Raw genomic sequence first — 11,661 nt, 5'->3', positions numbered from 1 at the left:
CACTGCCACTCCTGGGGTGTTTGAAGGGCACCCATGGGTGCTGAGCAATAGCATTTGTGGGGTTCGGGGGGAACTGTGCCACCCACAGGGAGCTTAAAGGCCAACGGCACCCATGGGTGCAGGGGAAGCAATGGGTGCAGGGGGAGCGATGTGACCCAGGGCCATCGGGGCCACCCGTGGGGCTGTGGGACGGGGCTGTGGGTGCCCTTTTGGGGCGCTCAGCACTCTCCCCCCCCTTTGTGACCATAGAAGGCACTGAGGAGCAGCACGAGGGGCACGAGGCAGCAGTGAAGCCCCCCCAGCGCCGCGCTCAGCCCCAATGCAAAATCAAAGCTCTCAAAGACGCCGCAGTCGGTCGGCATCACCCCCACCTCCAACAGGAGCTCCACCACCATCGCCACCCCGTGGGGAGCCCACAGCACCCAGAACAGCCACCCCACCCCGCTCCCCATCTCACCCCGCACCCCCCGCAGCGCCGCAGCCGTCAGCAGCGCTGCGGGCAGCAGCAGGAGGACGCAGCAACACACGGCGAGGTGCAGCAGATGCGCAGCAGAATCCACGTCCGCGCTGCGATGCAAGCACTGCGTGCTCGGCCCCGTCCCCGCCACGCCACCGCTCAGCGCCGCCGGCACCGCCATCGCCATCGCCGTCACCCACAGCACCGCCGCCCTGCACCAACCGCGGCCCCGCAAACCGCAGCACCCGGCGCCCAGCAGCAGCCCCTGTGCCAACACGCTGCCCTGCCGCAGCAGCAGCACAGCCCTGCACGGCCCCTCGCCCGCCTGCCACCCCCAAGCGACGCCCGCAGCCGTCGGCAGCGACGTGACGGCGAACAGCGCGCAGCACGCGGCCAGCTGGGCTGCAAACGCGCGGCCGCGGGGCCAGGAGTGGGGACGCAGGGACAGAGCCAGCAGCAGAGCAGCCGTGGCCACGAAGGAGGTGGCGCTGGTGGCCATCAGGTACGGCGGTGCGGCGCGGTGGAAGAAGGGGCAGTAGTGGTTGTGGCACGGCTGTGCGGCCGCAAAGTCCTCGTCGTTGCTGTCTGTGAGGTTGTCCGCGTAATCTTCGTTGGAGGAGGAGTTGAAGAGGTCCAGGAGGTTCAAGGAGGTTCCGTTTGCTACGATGTCAGGGCTCTGCGAAGCACAGGAGGTGCCGTGGGGTGTCACTGAGTTGGCCCCTCCGGTGGCCACGTGCCGCGTGTTATCAGGGAGGGACGGCGTGGGGAGCGCTGATATCTCAGGGTGTGGGTTCACCCCAAGTCAAGAAAACCCCATTTTCTTCCTCTCAGTGGTGTTTTCCAGTTCTGAGACCCCCTGCTACGCGCCCACCTGGGGCTGGGGGACATGGGGTGGTTGGGTGCCCCATGGGGTCAGGGTTGGGTACCCAGTGGGGGTGGGGTTGGGGATCCCATCGGGTTGGGTAACTCTTGGGGTCTGGGTCGGGTATCCAGTGGGGTTGGGGACCCCATGGGGTCAGGGTTGAGTATCCAATAGTGTTGGGGACCCCGTGGGTTGGGTTCCCTATGGGGTCAGGGCTGGGTACCCCACGGTGCTGGGGAATTGGGGCGGAATGGAGGAAGGCGATGGGTGTGAGAGCTGGAAATGGGGTCACCTCCAAAGAGAGGAATGGAATTTTGGAGAACCCCGCAGGATGGGAAGGACTCACCCCCGGGACGCAGTTGCCCATGGTGTTTCCTCAACGCCTCCGGGCTCAGCAACGGACGCGCAGCGCTGTGTGCAGTGCTCAGCTCCGCTCTGGCTCTGCTTTGCGGGGCGAAGGGCTGCAGGGCCGTGATAAAGGCTGCCCCAGCTCCCTGCCTCCTTTTCTCCCTCCCCAGCTCAGCAATTCCCTCCGCCAGGGCTGAAGGAAACGGGCGGCTGCTGCCAGTAAAGGCGCCGAGCAGCGGCGCTGGTAATTTCTGGTGCAGGAAGCGATCATTCCTTGGCACAACGACTGCAGTTCCTTTGGAATTTTGTTTGGAAGCGCTGCTGGTGCGGGGCAAAATCCGTGCCAGGTTTGCAATCCCCGTCCTTAGGGGCTGGGAATGTGGGGATGGGATGGGGGGCGTCTGGGTGGGTTTGGGGGCTGCGGGGTCTCCGCAGGGTGAGCTGCGTCCCCCCCTTTCCCTCTCCCCTGGAGGCCACGTGCGGAGGCAGAGATGAGCAGGCGGGTGAAGGTGTGTAATCCAGATATATTTCATAGGATTATTTCTCCGAGATTAGCACAGGATATTAGAAAGGTTATAAAGTAACACCGACGTTCGTTGTCTCCCTTTATGTACATACAAGAACACAGCACAACAACACAGCCCGTCCTCCGCCCCACGGCCGCCCCACGGCGCTCAGAGCTCCGCGCTAATATGGCTTTCGTGGTCTATTGAGAGTTCAGTGCCCCGCGTCCCCGTCCCGGTGCTCTGGTGGCCATGGGGCCAATGCAGCCCTCGTGCTTCGGGAGGGGACACCGGGGATGTGGTGACACTGCAAAGCTCCACTGGGTGCCAGCAGTGAGGGGCACAGTCCCAGTGTCACCTCCTGCAGGACGCCGTGTCCCCAGCTGTGTCCCCATTGCCACCCCTCACGTTGGGGGCTGTCCAACCACGGCCCCACCGCTCCATGGCCGAGTCCTGACCCAAAATCCCCACAGCCCTTTTTCCGGGGACCCAAATCCCTCCCGGACCTTCAGGACATCTCCTGCGCTCCGATCCGAAACCGTGGTGACGTGCAGTGAGATGAAACCGTACTTAAAAACACGGCGCCGCGTTTCGTTGGAAGGAATTGAGCCTAGCGAGAGTGGATGGGGAAAACCTTCGGAGAAACCCACGTGCTGTGCGTGCTCTGTGTGTGCAGTGAAGTGAACGGCAGCGTGTCGGCAGCGTGACCTCTGGTGACAACGCTGGGACCATGGCCAGCATCCTCCTTCCATGGGGACCATGGCCAGCATCCTCCTTCCATGGGGACCATGACCAACGTCCTCCCATTGGGACCCATGGCCAACATCCTTCTCCTATTGGGACCATGACCAACATCCTCCCATGGGACCCATGACCAACATCCTCCCATTGGGACCCACAGCCAACATCCTTCTCCCATTGGGACCCATGACCAACGTCCTTCCATGGAGACCATGACCAACGTCCTCCCATTGGTACCCATGGCCAACATCCTTCTCCCCTTGGGACCCGTGACCAACACCCTCCTCCTGTTGGGACCCATGGCCAACGTCCTCCTCCAAGGAGACGGAAGGGGAGGAATGGCAGTGAGGAACCCACAGGTTTTTCCTCACCAGGGGGTAACCAAGGCTTTGTGCATCCCCCTCCGAGGCACCCGGCGCTCAGCTGATGGAGTGACAGAGCCGTGTGCTGCAGACACATCTCTTGTTCCCACCAAGCCATGGTGGCCCCGATCCCCATCCACCACTCTGCTCCTCGTCCTCTGGGTGGGAGCAGCGCTTCCACCCCACGCTCTGTGGTGGAGGAACCCAATTCTTCCTTTACCTCAGAGATGGGGCTGCCCACCCCACTCCATTCCTGCACCAAAGGCTCAGCTCCTCTGGGCACCTCAAAACGTAACGGGGTGCTCCTGCGGGCCCCTCCTATCCAGACCATGCGATGCCAGCACCTGAGGAGGGCTGGCCCTATAGATGTGGGGTTGAGGGGAGCACGGTGACCCCAGCAATGCGATGGGGAGGTTGGAAAAAAGCTTCTTGTTCCCATCTGGCTTGGAAGAGATGTGGTTTCTCCCCAGGTTGGAGGTTGGGCAAGCGCCCACCAGACCTCTTTGGAGACCCCAAGCCACCAGGATACAAAACCCAAACGTTTTTGGGCCACCCTTGGAGCCAACGAGGCCTCTTCCAGCTCAGCACCAACCACAGGAAGGGGCCGGGAAGGACAGGGGCAGCCCTGAGGAGCACGTGGAGCAGGGAACCCACAGATCACATCGCTGCTGGGGTGCAGAGCTGCTGGTCCTGGCGTGCGGCACGGATCGGGCCGACTCCACTGCACCACAAGTCACTCTCAGGACCCAAAACACCGTTCTGGAGGCTCCTGGGGGCCACCGAGGAGGTGTTGGCGATGGCCCAGCACTGAACATCTCAATAGATGGTTTGAATTGACGTCTCCAATCTGGGAATTTGCAAACTGGGGCTTTTTCGTTCACTTTTCTTTTTTCCCCCCCCTCGATTCGCCTCCCACAAACCCTGCCCTCCCCCCTCCTCCCACTGGATGGGAATGGGGGCGGCCGCGGTGCCCGGCAGCTCCCAGCATCTCCGGAGGCTTCTGCAGTTCCCACCCTGGAATCTCAGCCCCTTCACACACCGCCGGCACGAGGGCAGCTCGCCTCCCCAGCAGACGCTGTCGGATGAGGAGCAGCAAGGATAAAATCAGGGCAGGGATGCGGGGTCCACAGCAAACCCCATCCCTACGGACCGGGGACGACGGGGGCGTCCCAGCTCTCGGTGGGAGCACCGACGACGCAGAGCCCGGAGCTGATTTTATCCTCGGGCATCAAAAACGAAAACCCAAAACGGAAGAGAAACGAAAGGAAAAGAGCTACATCGACCCCAGCCCGACACCCCAACCGAGGGCCCAAAGCAAAGAGCAGCCACGAAACCGAAGCAAAGGTCCGAAGGAAGAAGGAACGTCGCTCACTCACTGCTTGGTCTGTGTTTCGCGCGAGCGCCGGGCGCGGGGTTGGAGGTGCAAGCAAGCAAACGGGGCTTTCGCTGTTCGTAGTAACAACGTTTTGTACAAGTTCAACAAGAAGCATCATCACGTCTCAGCCGGTCGCTCTCTGCTCTCTGTCCCGCCATCCCTCCGTCCGTCCGTCCATCCGTCCGCCCGTGCCGGGCACGAGAGTAAATCTGTTGGGTTGAGTGGGGTTTGTGGTCTGGTTTCCGTTTCCATCGGGGTTCGCTGGCTCCATTTCTCACCCTCTCCGACGCCCTTTAGATGAAATATTCCTTCTTGTCGTCGCCGCCCGCTTGGCCGCCCTCCGCGTTGATGATGGCCGTGTCGGCATCCGGAGCGTCATCGGAGCCCTTGGCCTCGTGGGTCAGGTAGGTGCCTGTAGGGACAGGGGACAACGTCACCGACGTGGGATGGGTGGCACAACGGGGCCACCGTGGCTGGGAGAAATCCTTCGGCCTTAGCCTGAAATGGAAGAAACGGGTTTTGTGTGGGGGAAAAACCCCACCGGGGACCGGGCTGCACGAAGCAGCCGATGCTGTCGGCTCTACAGCAGAGGGGCAACGGCCCTCCTGCGTGGTTCTGCCCACCCTGACCCTCCGTCCCTGTTCCCTTTGAGGTTTTCCTGCGGGAGGAGGAGGTGGGGTGGGGATGGGGGGCTCTTACTCACACATCACCACCTCGGGTGGGTTTTGCTGCGGTCTGGCGGTGATGGTCTCCCCGTGTCTTATGCACACACCTGCCGGGGGGGATGGAAAAGGGGTGGGGAGGTGGAAATGATGGGAAGGGGAGGGAGAGGAGAAAGGGGGAAATCGATCGGTGGGGCGCTGTGGGGCTGAGGGCGCATTGAGGGGAGAGGAGGAGGAATGGAGGTGGGGGATGGAGGTGGAGCTGGGCAGCTCGAGGTCGGCACGGAGCTGAAGAGCGGCCCCTAAACCCAACCTTGGGGGGGGGCTCCGCTGCCTGTCGCCTCCCTTCGTCCCGCATCCCCGTACCTTTGTGCCTGATCAGGTAATGTCCCAGCACGATGAGGAGGCTGAGCAGCAGGAAGACGATGACGGCCACCACTCCGCCGATGACCGCGTGGTAAGTGCTGGAAGTCGACGGCACCGGACTGGCGTCTGCCCAGGAGATGGAAGGGGGAGAAAGCAGAGAGAGGGGAGGGGAGGCTGCGGTTCGCCCCGGCTCCCGCTCAGTGCAGCACTGAGGAGGCAGAAGGTGGGGAGGAGCGGAGCTGGGGTGAAGCAGCGTGGGGGGAAAGCAGTGATGGTGACGTGGAGATGGGCAAAGCTCTGCCTGCTGTGAGCACCAGCGCTGCACGATGGCTCTGCTGCCACCATCCCCTGGTGTGCAGTGGGGGCACGGAGCTGTGGCAACTCTCAGAGGGGACATCAGACAAAGAGAAGGTGGAAAAAACAACGGGGGAAGACGAGGAGAACGGACACGGGGGACGGATGGACGGACGCGGTGGCACCAGAGCTGTTCGCATGGCAGCGGCGATGCAATGGGATGGAAGGGGAGGATCGTGTTGTCCCCGTGGCACCAAGCAGGGCTCAGAGCCTGGCTGGGCACGTGGCAAAGCGTCCCTAACCCTGCACGGGGCCACCATCCTCCTGACATCGTCTCCAGCTGAGGAGCAGCGGGTCCATAAAGAGACAGAAATGGAGCGTACGGTACCTTGGATGGGAGCTGGAGGATGAAGCGGTGGCCATGGAAGCATGAGAGATGGGCTGGGAAGGGCCTGGCGGAGGGGCTGGAGTGGAGTGAACGTGTGGGGTGGGGAGCTGGGAAGGATCTGGGGAGGACGACAAAAACACAGGGACAGCAATCAGCCCCCGGCAGGGACAGAGCCCACGGTTGGGACCCTGGCAGCGGTGGACTCTCCACCACCCCACTTCTCTTCCTGCCTCTGGGTCAAATCAGGGACACCACTGCAGTGTCCTACCTGCCAGCAGCCCCTTGAGGGACCCACAGGACCCTCCTGCGTGGGTCACCCAGCGCTGGGTGCCACCTGTGCTGGCTGGGCCATAGGGCTGCTCTGGTGATGGTGCCCCAAGAGCTCTGTGGCTTTGGGGATTTGAGGATGGGAGAAAGCAATGCCTGGATGCGGCGATACGGAGCGGGTGGGGGGCACAGGGCATCCTGGGGGATGGTGGGTGGGCAATGGGTGGGTGCAGGAGTGGGACCCTGCACCAGGGGTGATGGGGACACGGGGTGGGCAAAGGCAGGGGGCTGCTGAGGATGGATCGTGTGGGGTGGGACGCATCGCTGCCATGCGCTCCTGTCAGCCACAGCCGTTTCAAAGGGGAAGGAGGGGGTTGGGGGCAAGAAAACAAGAGGGGAGGGAAGGGGAAAAGCCAGAGCAGGAGGGGTGCTGGAAGATGGAAAAGCCCAAAGCTGGTGGAGAGTGAGGAGAGGATGATGGAGAAAAGGAGGAGGACCCCAAATCCAGACCTAGAAGCTCAGGAAAAGAGCTACCCCACGAGGCGGGGGGGGGAGACGCAGCGCAGTGGGGCACAGCGACAGCAAGTAGAGCGCGGCCAGGGCAGCAGGAGGCAGCAATGGGAGCTCAGCTCTGCACCCCAGCAGCTCAGCACAGCGCAGGCACCGCCTGGATGCAGCAGGGGATGCTCCAAGCCGTGGGGCCGAAGCGGGCCGTGCCCCCATAACGACCCCCCCCCCCTCACCCCACCGCCGTACCGCTGACGTCCAGGTTGTACTTGGCGATGACGCTGCCCATGGAGCTGGTGGCCGTGCAGATGTAGGTGCCGCTGTCGCTCTTGTTGAGGAAGGGGAAGATGAGGATGCTGTCGGAGCTCAGCTGCAGCGGAGCATCACTGCCCTCCTTCTCCCATAGGAACTCCTGGGGGCTGCGGGGTGGGATGTGGTCAGGCACCGCTGCGTCCCCCCCACAGCATCGTGGGGGGTGGAGGAGAGGGGCTGCAGCCACCCGAGGCGGTCATCGAGGTCGTCCCCCTCTCCCCCCAACCCAAACTCGTTCCATCTTTCTGTGATCTGTTATTGGGTGCTGCGGGGGGAGGAAATCGCCCTCTGCAGGATGCGGGGCAGAGCAAATGGGAGCCCGCATCTCAGCTTAGAGCTGAGACCCCCAGCCCCACGGAGGGGTAAGCAGCGATTTGGGGCGTGTGGATGGGTGGGAAGGGGGCGGTGGGGAGAGCTGGGGGTCCTTACACGGGGTTGCCTTGCCCGTCACACTGCAGCTGCAGCTTCTCTCCTTCCCTTGGGTACTGCGGGTGCGGTTCGATCTTCGCTGTTGGTTTGTCTGGAAGGGGAGCAGTGGGGTGAGAGAGCTGCCCCGTCCCCATAGCTGGCACCCCAAACCCTGCCCCATATCCCCCCACCACCATCACGCCGGGGGTGCGGTGTGAGAGCGTCCACGTGTGATCAGCTCCCACATCCCCCATCCTGCCCCCGAGGTGGGACTGGGGGAGATGGAGACAAGAGGGGCACGGGACGATGGGGACAGGGAGGTCCCAGGGGGCAGGGATGGGCAGGGGAGGTGACATCACACAGCATCCCCCCACATCGGACCCACATTGGTGCGGACACAGGGCCACGTGCGGTGACTGCGAGGTCCCCCCCCGCCTCTCCCACCTCTCTTTGGCCCCCTCCCCTTCCCCAGGTGGCCTCCGGTCCCTTCACGCCACGTACAGTGGACCTGCAGCTTCTGTGTGGTTGACCTCTCGGAGTTCTGCAAGGACTCGTGGTCCACGGTGCAGGTCACCTCGGCGTCATTGTCCTCCTTGGTGACACGGAATTCCACCCGGCTGCTGACGGTGAAGGTCTTCCCATTGGAGTCCTCCACCACCTCGGTGCCCTCAGCTGTGGGGACAGGGGGGTGTTGGGAGGTGACGCTCACAACGTCCCCACAGAGGGCTGAGCAGAGGACGCCCAGCCACATCCCATCGTTGGCAGGAGAGTGGGATGGTGCAGCTGGGGTGGTCCAGCACTGGGCAAACCTCAGTACCCCACGGTGCCCCCACGGTGCCCCCAGCCCCCATCACCCACCCTTCAGCTCTTTGTTGCCCTTCTTCCACCGGAGCTGCGCTGCAGGTTTGCTGCCGGAGGACCGGCACGTGAGCCGGGCGATTTTCTCCTCGTCGATGGGCTGCTCGTGGCCAAAGATTTGGGGTTTCTGGGGGATTCCTGGGAGAGGAAGAGGTGAGAAAGACAACGACCCGTTAGCTCTGCTGTCTGGAGGTGAAGAGACACGAGACGGGTTGAAGGTTGGACTCCATGACCCCGGGGGTCTTTTCCAACCCCAATGATTCCACAGGTGGGAACGGGTTGACGGTTGGCCTCGATGGCTCTTCTCCAACCTTAATGATTCGATGGCGAGGACGCGTTACAGGGCGGGGATGTGGGATAGAAGAGCTAAAGGGCCACATGGGGGGCATCCTGCGCACGGGGCAGACACAGAGAGGAGGTCGGTGGGGGCCTTTGCTCACCCAGCACGGTGACGAGGGCCTTGGCGGTCCGCACGGGCATGGTGAAGATGGAGCAGGTGTATTCCCCCTCATCCGACAGCACCACGTCGCTGATGCTGATGGTCAGCTCGTTGGGTGTGGACCTCTCCAGCTGGATCCTGTTGTCTCGTAGGGCTGGGGGACGACAAGGGGACGAGGGGTGAGCGATCAACGCCGCCGCGCTCCCCGTAGGTGGGGATGGACGACCAGCTTCGCCCCCAATCCACCTCCCCTCTGCCCGCCCTGCGCACACACCTCGTTTCTCCCCAAAGTAGAGGGTCTGCTGGGCAGGGTTGGACCACTGCAGCGAGGAGTCATCAGGGTCCTCCACCTGGCACTTGAGCACCACTGTGCCACCAGCCACCACCGTCTCATCCGACGTCGTGGGTTGGCTCACTGCACGCAAGAGAGGAGAGCTCAGGGAGGGCGCCTCGGGCTCTCACCCCCAAATTTGGGCCCCGTATCCATCCTACGGGCTCCTGAGCTCTGCACATCCCTCCCAACCCGCGTTTCCTTCGCGCAGACATCGCCGCCAAGCAGCCCAAGGGCAGAGAGGAGCAGCAGGAGGATCAGATAACCCCAGCTGCCCCAAGGACGGCTATTTTGGGACGGCCGCCGCGCCGTGCTGCCCCACGGGGAAGGGAGATGTCAGCTTGCCCAGCCTGGAGGTCGGACGCAACCTCCATCCCATGCTGGATGTGGGGCTCTGCGGAGCGTTGTCTTACATCTCAGCACTCGTATTTAGGGCTCAAGCTCAAGGCTGCCCTGTGAGCAATCCTCATTTCACGGCCTCATTTCCCCGCGTGATTCTCGCTGGCTGGGAGCAGCTCCCCTTAGCAGAAGCAGACTGAATTTCTCCATTTTCTGCCCAGAACGACGGAGGGAAACGTTTTCTTCTGCTGACATTGTAAATTCCACAAAGCTGTCGCAGGAAGGGACGGAAAGGGCCGAGCAGGGCAGGGGGACGAGGGCGCCGAGCTTCCCAGACTGGTGTTGAGCTGATGGCTCTGTGGTTGGACACAGGTTGGTGCTTGGGCTGAATGACCTCGTTGCTCTTTTCCAACCACAGCAACCCTATAAGTGGACACAGAGGAGGGGGGCCGATGGTTGGACTGGAGGATCTTAGTGGTCTTTTCCAACCTTAACGATGCAATGAACTCCAGGCTGGAAAGCACGTGAATCCCACAGCAGCTTCGGAACACACGAGAACTTCAATACTGCAAAGACACCAAATCTGGATGGAAAACCATTGCCAGGGTTCAAGGCTCCGTCCCTGGGTTGCTGATGCTCCTACATCACAGTGATGGAACTCCGCTCCTCTGCACTCGCTGGGGTTTTCAGCTGCTGAAGGGCCTCTGCTTCCCACCTCCATCCTCGCGGGCCTTTATGGTGCCGTCGCTCGTCCTCCCTCCATCTGCAGCCAGTTTGGCTCCAGCTCACTCAGCACAGTCCTCAGGAGGTTCTCCAGCCCCAACCCTGGGGATACGGCCTGGGACAGCAGCAGTGCTGCTCCTCTGGGCAGGGTGATGGCAGTCGGCTTGTTTTAATTTGTTAATTAAGGGATTAGGCCGCTCCAAGCCGCTGTTATCCAAACTCAAAGCGCTCCGACTCCCATCGAGGACGGGGCGCAGCGCCCACGCAGCAGACTACAGACCCAACCTTTCAATTAACGCAATTACCATCACCTGCCACAGCGCCGGCCTCATTAAGGAATTAACCCTGGGATGGGTTCGACAGCAGCACGAGGGCGCGGGGTCACCGCGATCCCCGTGATGACACTGGGGTCACCGCCATGCTTTGCCCCCGGGGAGCAACAGCAGAGCCCCACTGCTCCTCCCCTGCACCCCAACCTCGGGACCCCCATCCTGAGCACGGGATCCCCCTTTGGATTTCCATAGGCTGCCCCGGGGGGGGGCTCCCCGTAGCCCCACATCCCCAATCGCCTCTGCATCGACAGCTTGGCGCAGCAGACGGGCACGGCTCCGCTTTCGTTAAAACCCGGCACGGCTGCAACCCGTCGGGCCCTTGATGGAACGGGGACAGCGACACCGCGGGGACCCGCGAGCTTCTCCCCGTCCCGATCCAACGCAATGGGGACAAAGCCTCGTCCCCGCCCCTCAGCTCCGCCATCCCTGGGAGCGCAGCGCGGGGACACCGAGCGCCAGGAGGCCGCTGAGATCCGAATCCGGCAGCTCTCAGCGCAGCGCATCCCCACCCCGACAGCTGCAAGCGTTCCGCTCCGGGTCCCAACAGCTTCCCCCCCCCCAAAAAAAAAAATCCCGGTCCGATTTTCGGGGTGGGAAAGAAGCACGGATGCGACGTCGCCCATTCGCCCCGCGCCGCCCATCACCGGCACGGCGCTCTGCGCTCCTCTCGCACATCTCCAGGAGGGGGAAGCAGATCCTCAGCTCCACGTTCCTCCTCCGCCCGACCGCGGTGGTGGGAGACGCAGTTTTGCGGCAATGAAGGCATTCCGACAGCCGGATGGGACCC

General features: G+C 62.7%; 2 protein-coding genes and 1 long non-coding RNA gene across 4 annotated transcripts; 1 reads left to right on the top strand and 2 right to left on the bottom strand.

Moving 5' to 3' along the window:
* Window positions 1-6: 6 nt before the first annotated feature.
* LOC122194019 (atypical chemokine receptor 1-like) lies at window positions 7-1,973 on the bottom strand. The gene is made up of 2 exons (XM_042894930.1): window positions 1,666-1,973; window positions 7-1,133 (listed from the first exon to the last, which is right to left on the bottom strand). The coding sequence occupies exons 1-2, from the start codon at window positions 1,684-1,686 to the stop codon at window positions 219-221; spliced, it is 936 nt and encodes a 311-aa protein (XP_042750864.1). The 5' UTR covers window positions 1,687-1,973; the 3' UTR covers window positions 7-218.
* A 198-nt stretch (window positions 1,974-2,171) lies between these two features.
* On the bottom strand, window positions 2,172-9,587 carry CADM3 (cell adhesion molecule 3). Of its 2 annotated transcripts, XM_042894932.1 has the most exons (10): window positions 9,424-9,587; window positions 9,151-9,303; window positions 8,711-8,848; window positions 8,354-8,524; window positions 7,874-7,964; window positions 7,382-7,551; window positions 6,354-6,476; window positions 5,677-5,802; window positions 5,352-5,420; window positions 2,172-5,060 (listed from the first exon to the last, which is right to left on the bottom strand). In XM_042894932.1, the coding sequence occupies exons 2-10, from the start codon at window positions 9,188-9,190 to the stop codon at window positions 4,942-4,944; spliced, it is 1,047 nt and encodes a 348-aa protein (XP_042750866.1). In that variant the 5' UTR covers window positions 9,191-9,303; window positions 9,424-9,587; the 3' UTR covers window positions 2,172-4,941. The 2 variants fall into 2 exon arrangements, with proteins under 2 accessions (XP_042750866.1, XP_042750865.1); XM_042894931.1 differs by lacking the exons at window positions 6,354-6,476; window positions 9,424-9,587 and having other exon boundaries at window positions 2,172-4,857; window positions 4,927-5,060; window positions 9,151-9,286.
* On the top strand, window positions 9,163-11,164 carry LOC122194021. The gene is made up of 3 exons (XR_006183029.1): window positions 9,163-9,935; window positions 10,041-10,191; window positions 10,332-11,164. It is a non-coding gene; the product is annotated as an uncharacterized LOC122194021 (long non-coding RNA).
* Window positions 11,165-11,661: the final 497 nt, after the last annotated feature.

This window comes from Lagopus leucura, unplaced genomic scaffold (assembly GCF_019238085.1).
Source record: "Lagopus leucura isolate 7727_CA_CO unplaced genomic scaffold, USGS_WTPT01 205-5_obj-0_obj, whole genome shotgun sequence".
In the NCBI taxonomy this organism is placed as follows: Eukaryota; Metazoa; Chordata; class Aves; order Galliformes; family Phasianidae; genus Lagopus; species Lagopus leucura.
This window is presented reverse-complemented; position numbering and strand designations above follow the sequence as displayed.

What these genes read in the sequence shown, in the direction of transcription:
- LOC122194019 (XM_042894930.1), bottom strand. Translation starts at nt 1,686, where the DNA reads ATGGGCAACTGCGTCCCGGGG. An exon ending in TGGGCAACTGCGTCCCGGGG is followed by an intron (nt 1,134 to 1,665) that starts GTGAGTCCTTCC and finishes TGTGCTTCGCAG; the next exon opens with AGCCCTGACATCGTAGCAAA.
- CADM3 (XM_042894932.1), bottom strand. Translation starts at nt 9,190, where the DNA reads ATGCCCGTGCGGACCGCCAAGGCCCTCGTCACCGTGCTGG. An exon ending in GGCCCTCGTCACCGTGCTGG is followed by an intron (nt 8,849 to 9,150) that starts GTGAGCAAAGGC and finishes TTCCTCTCCCAG; the next exon opens with GAATCCCCCAGAAACCCCAA. An exon ending in GACGGGCAAGGCAACCCCGT is followed by an intron (nt 7,552 to 7,873) that starts GTAAGGACCCCC and finishes CCCACCCCGCAG; the next exon opens with CCCCCAGGAGTTCCTATGGG.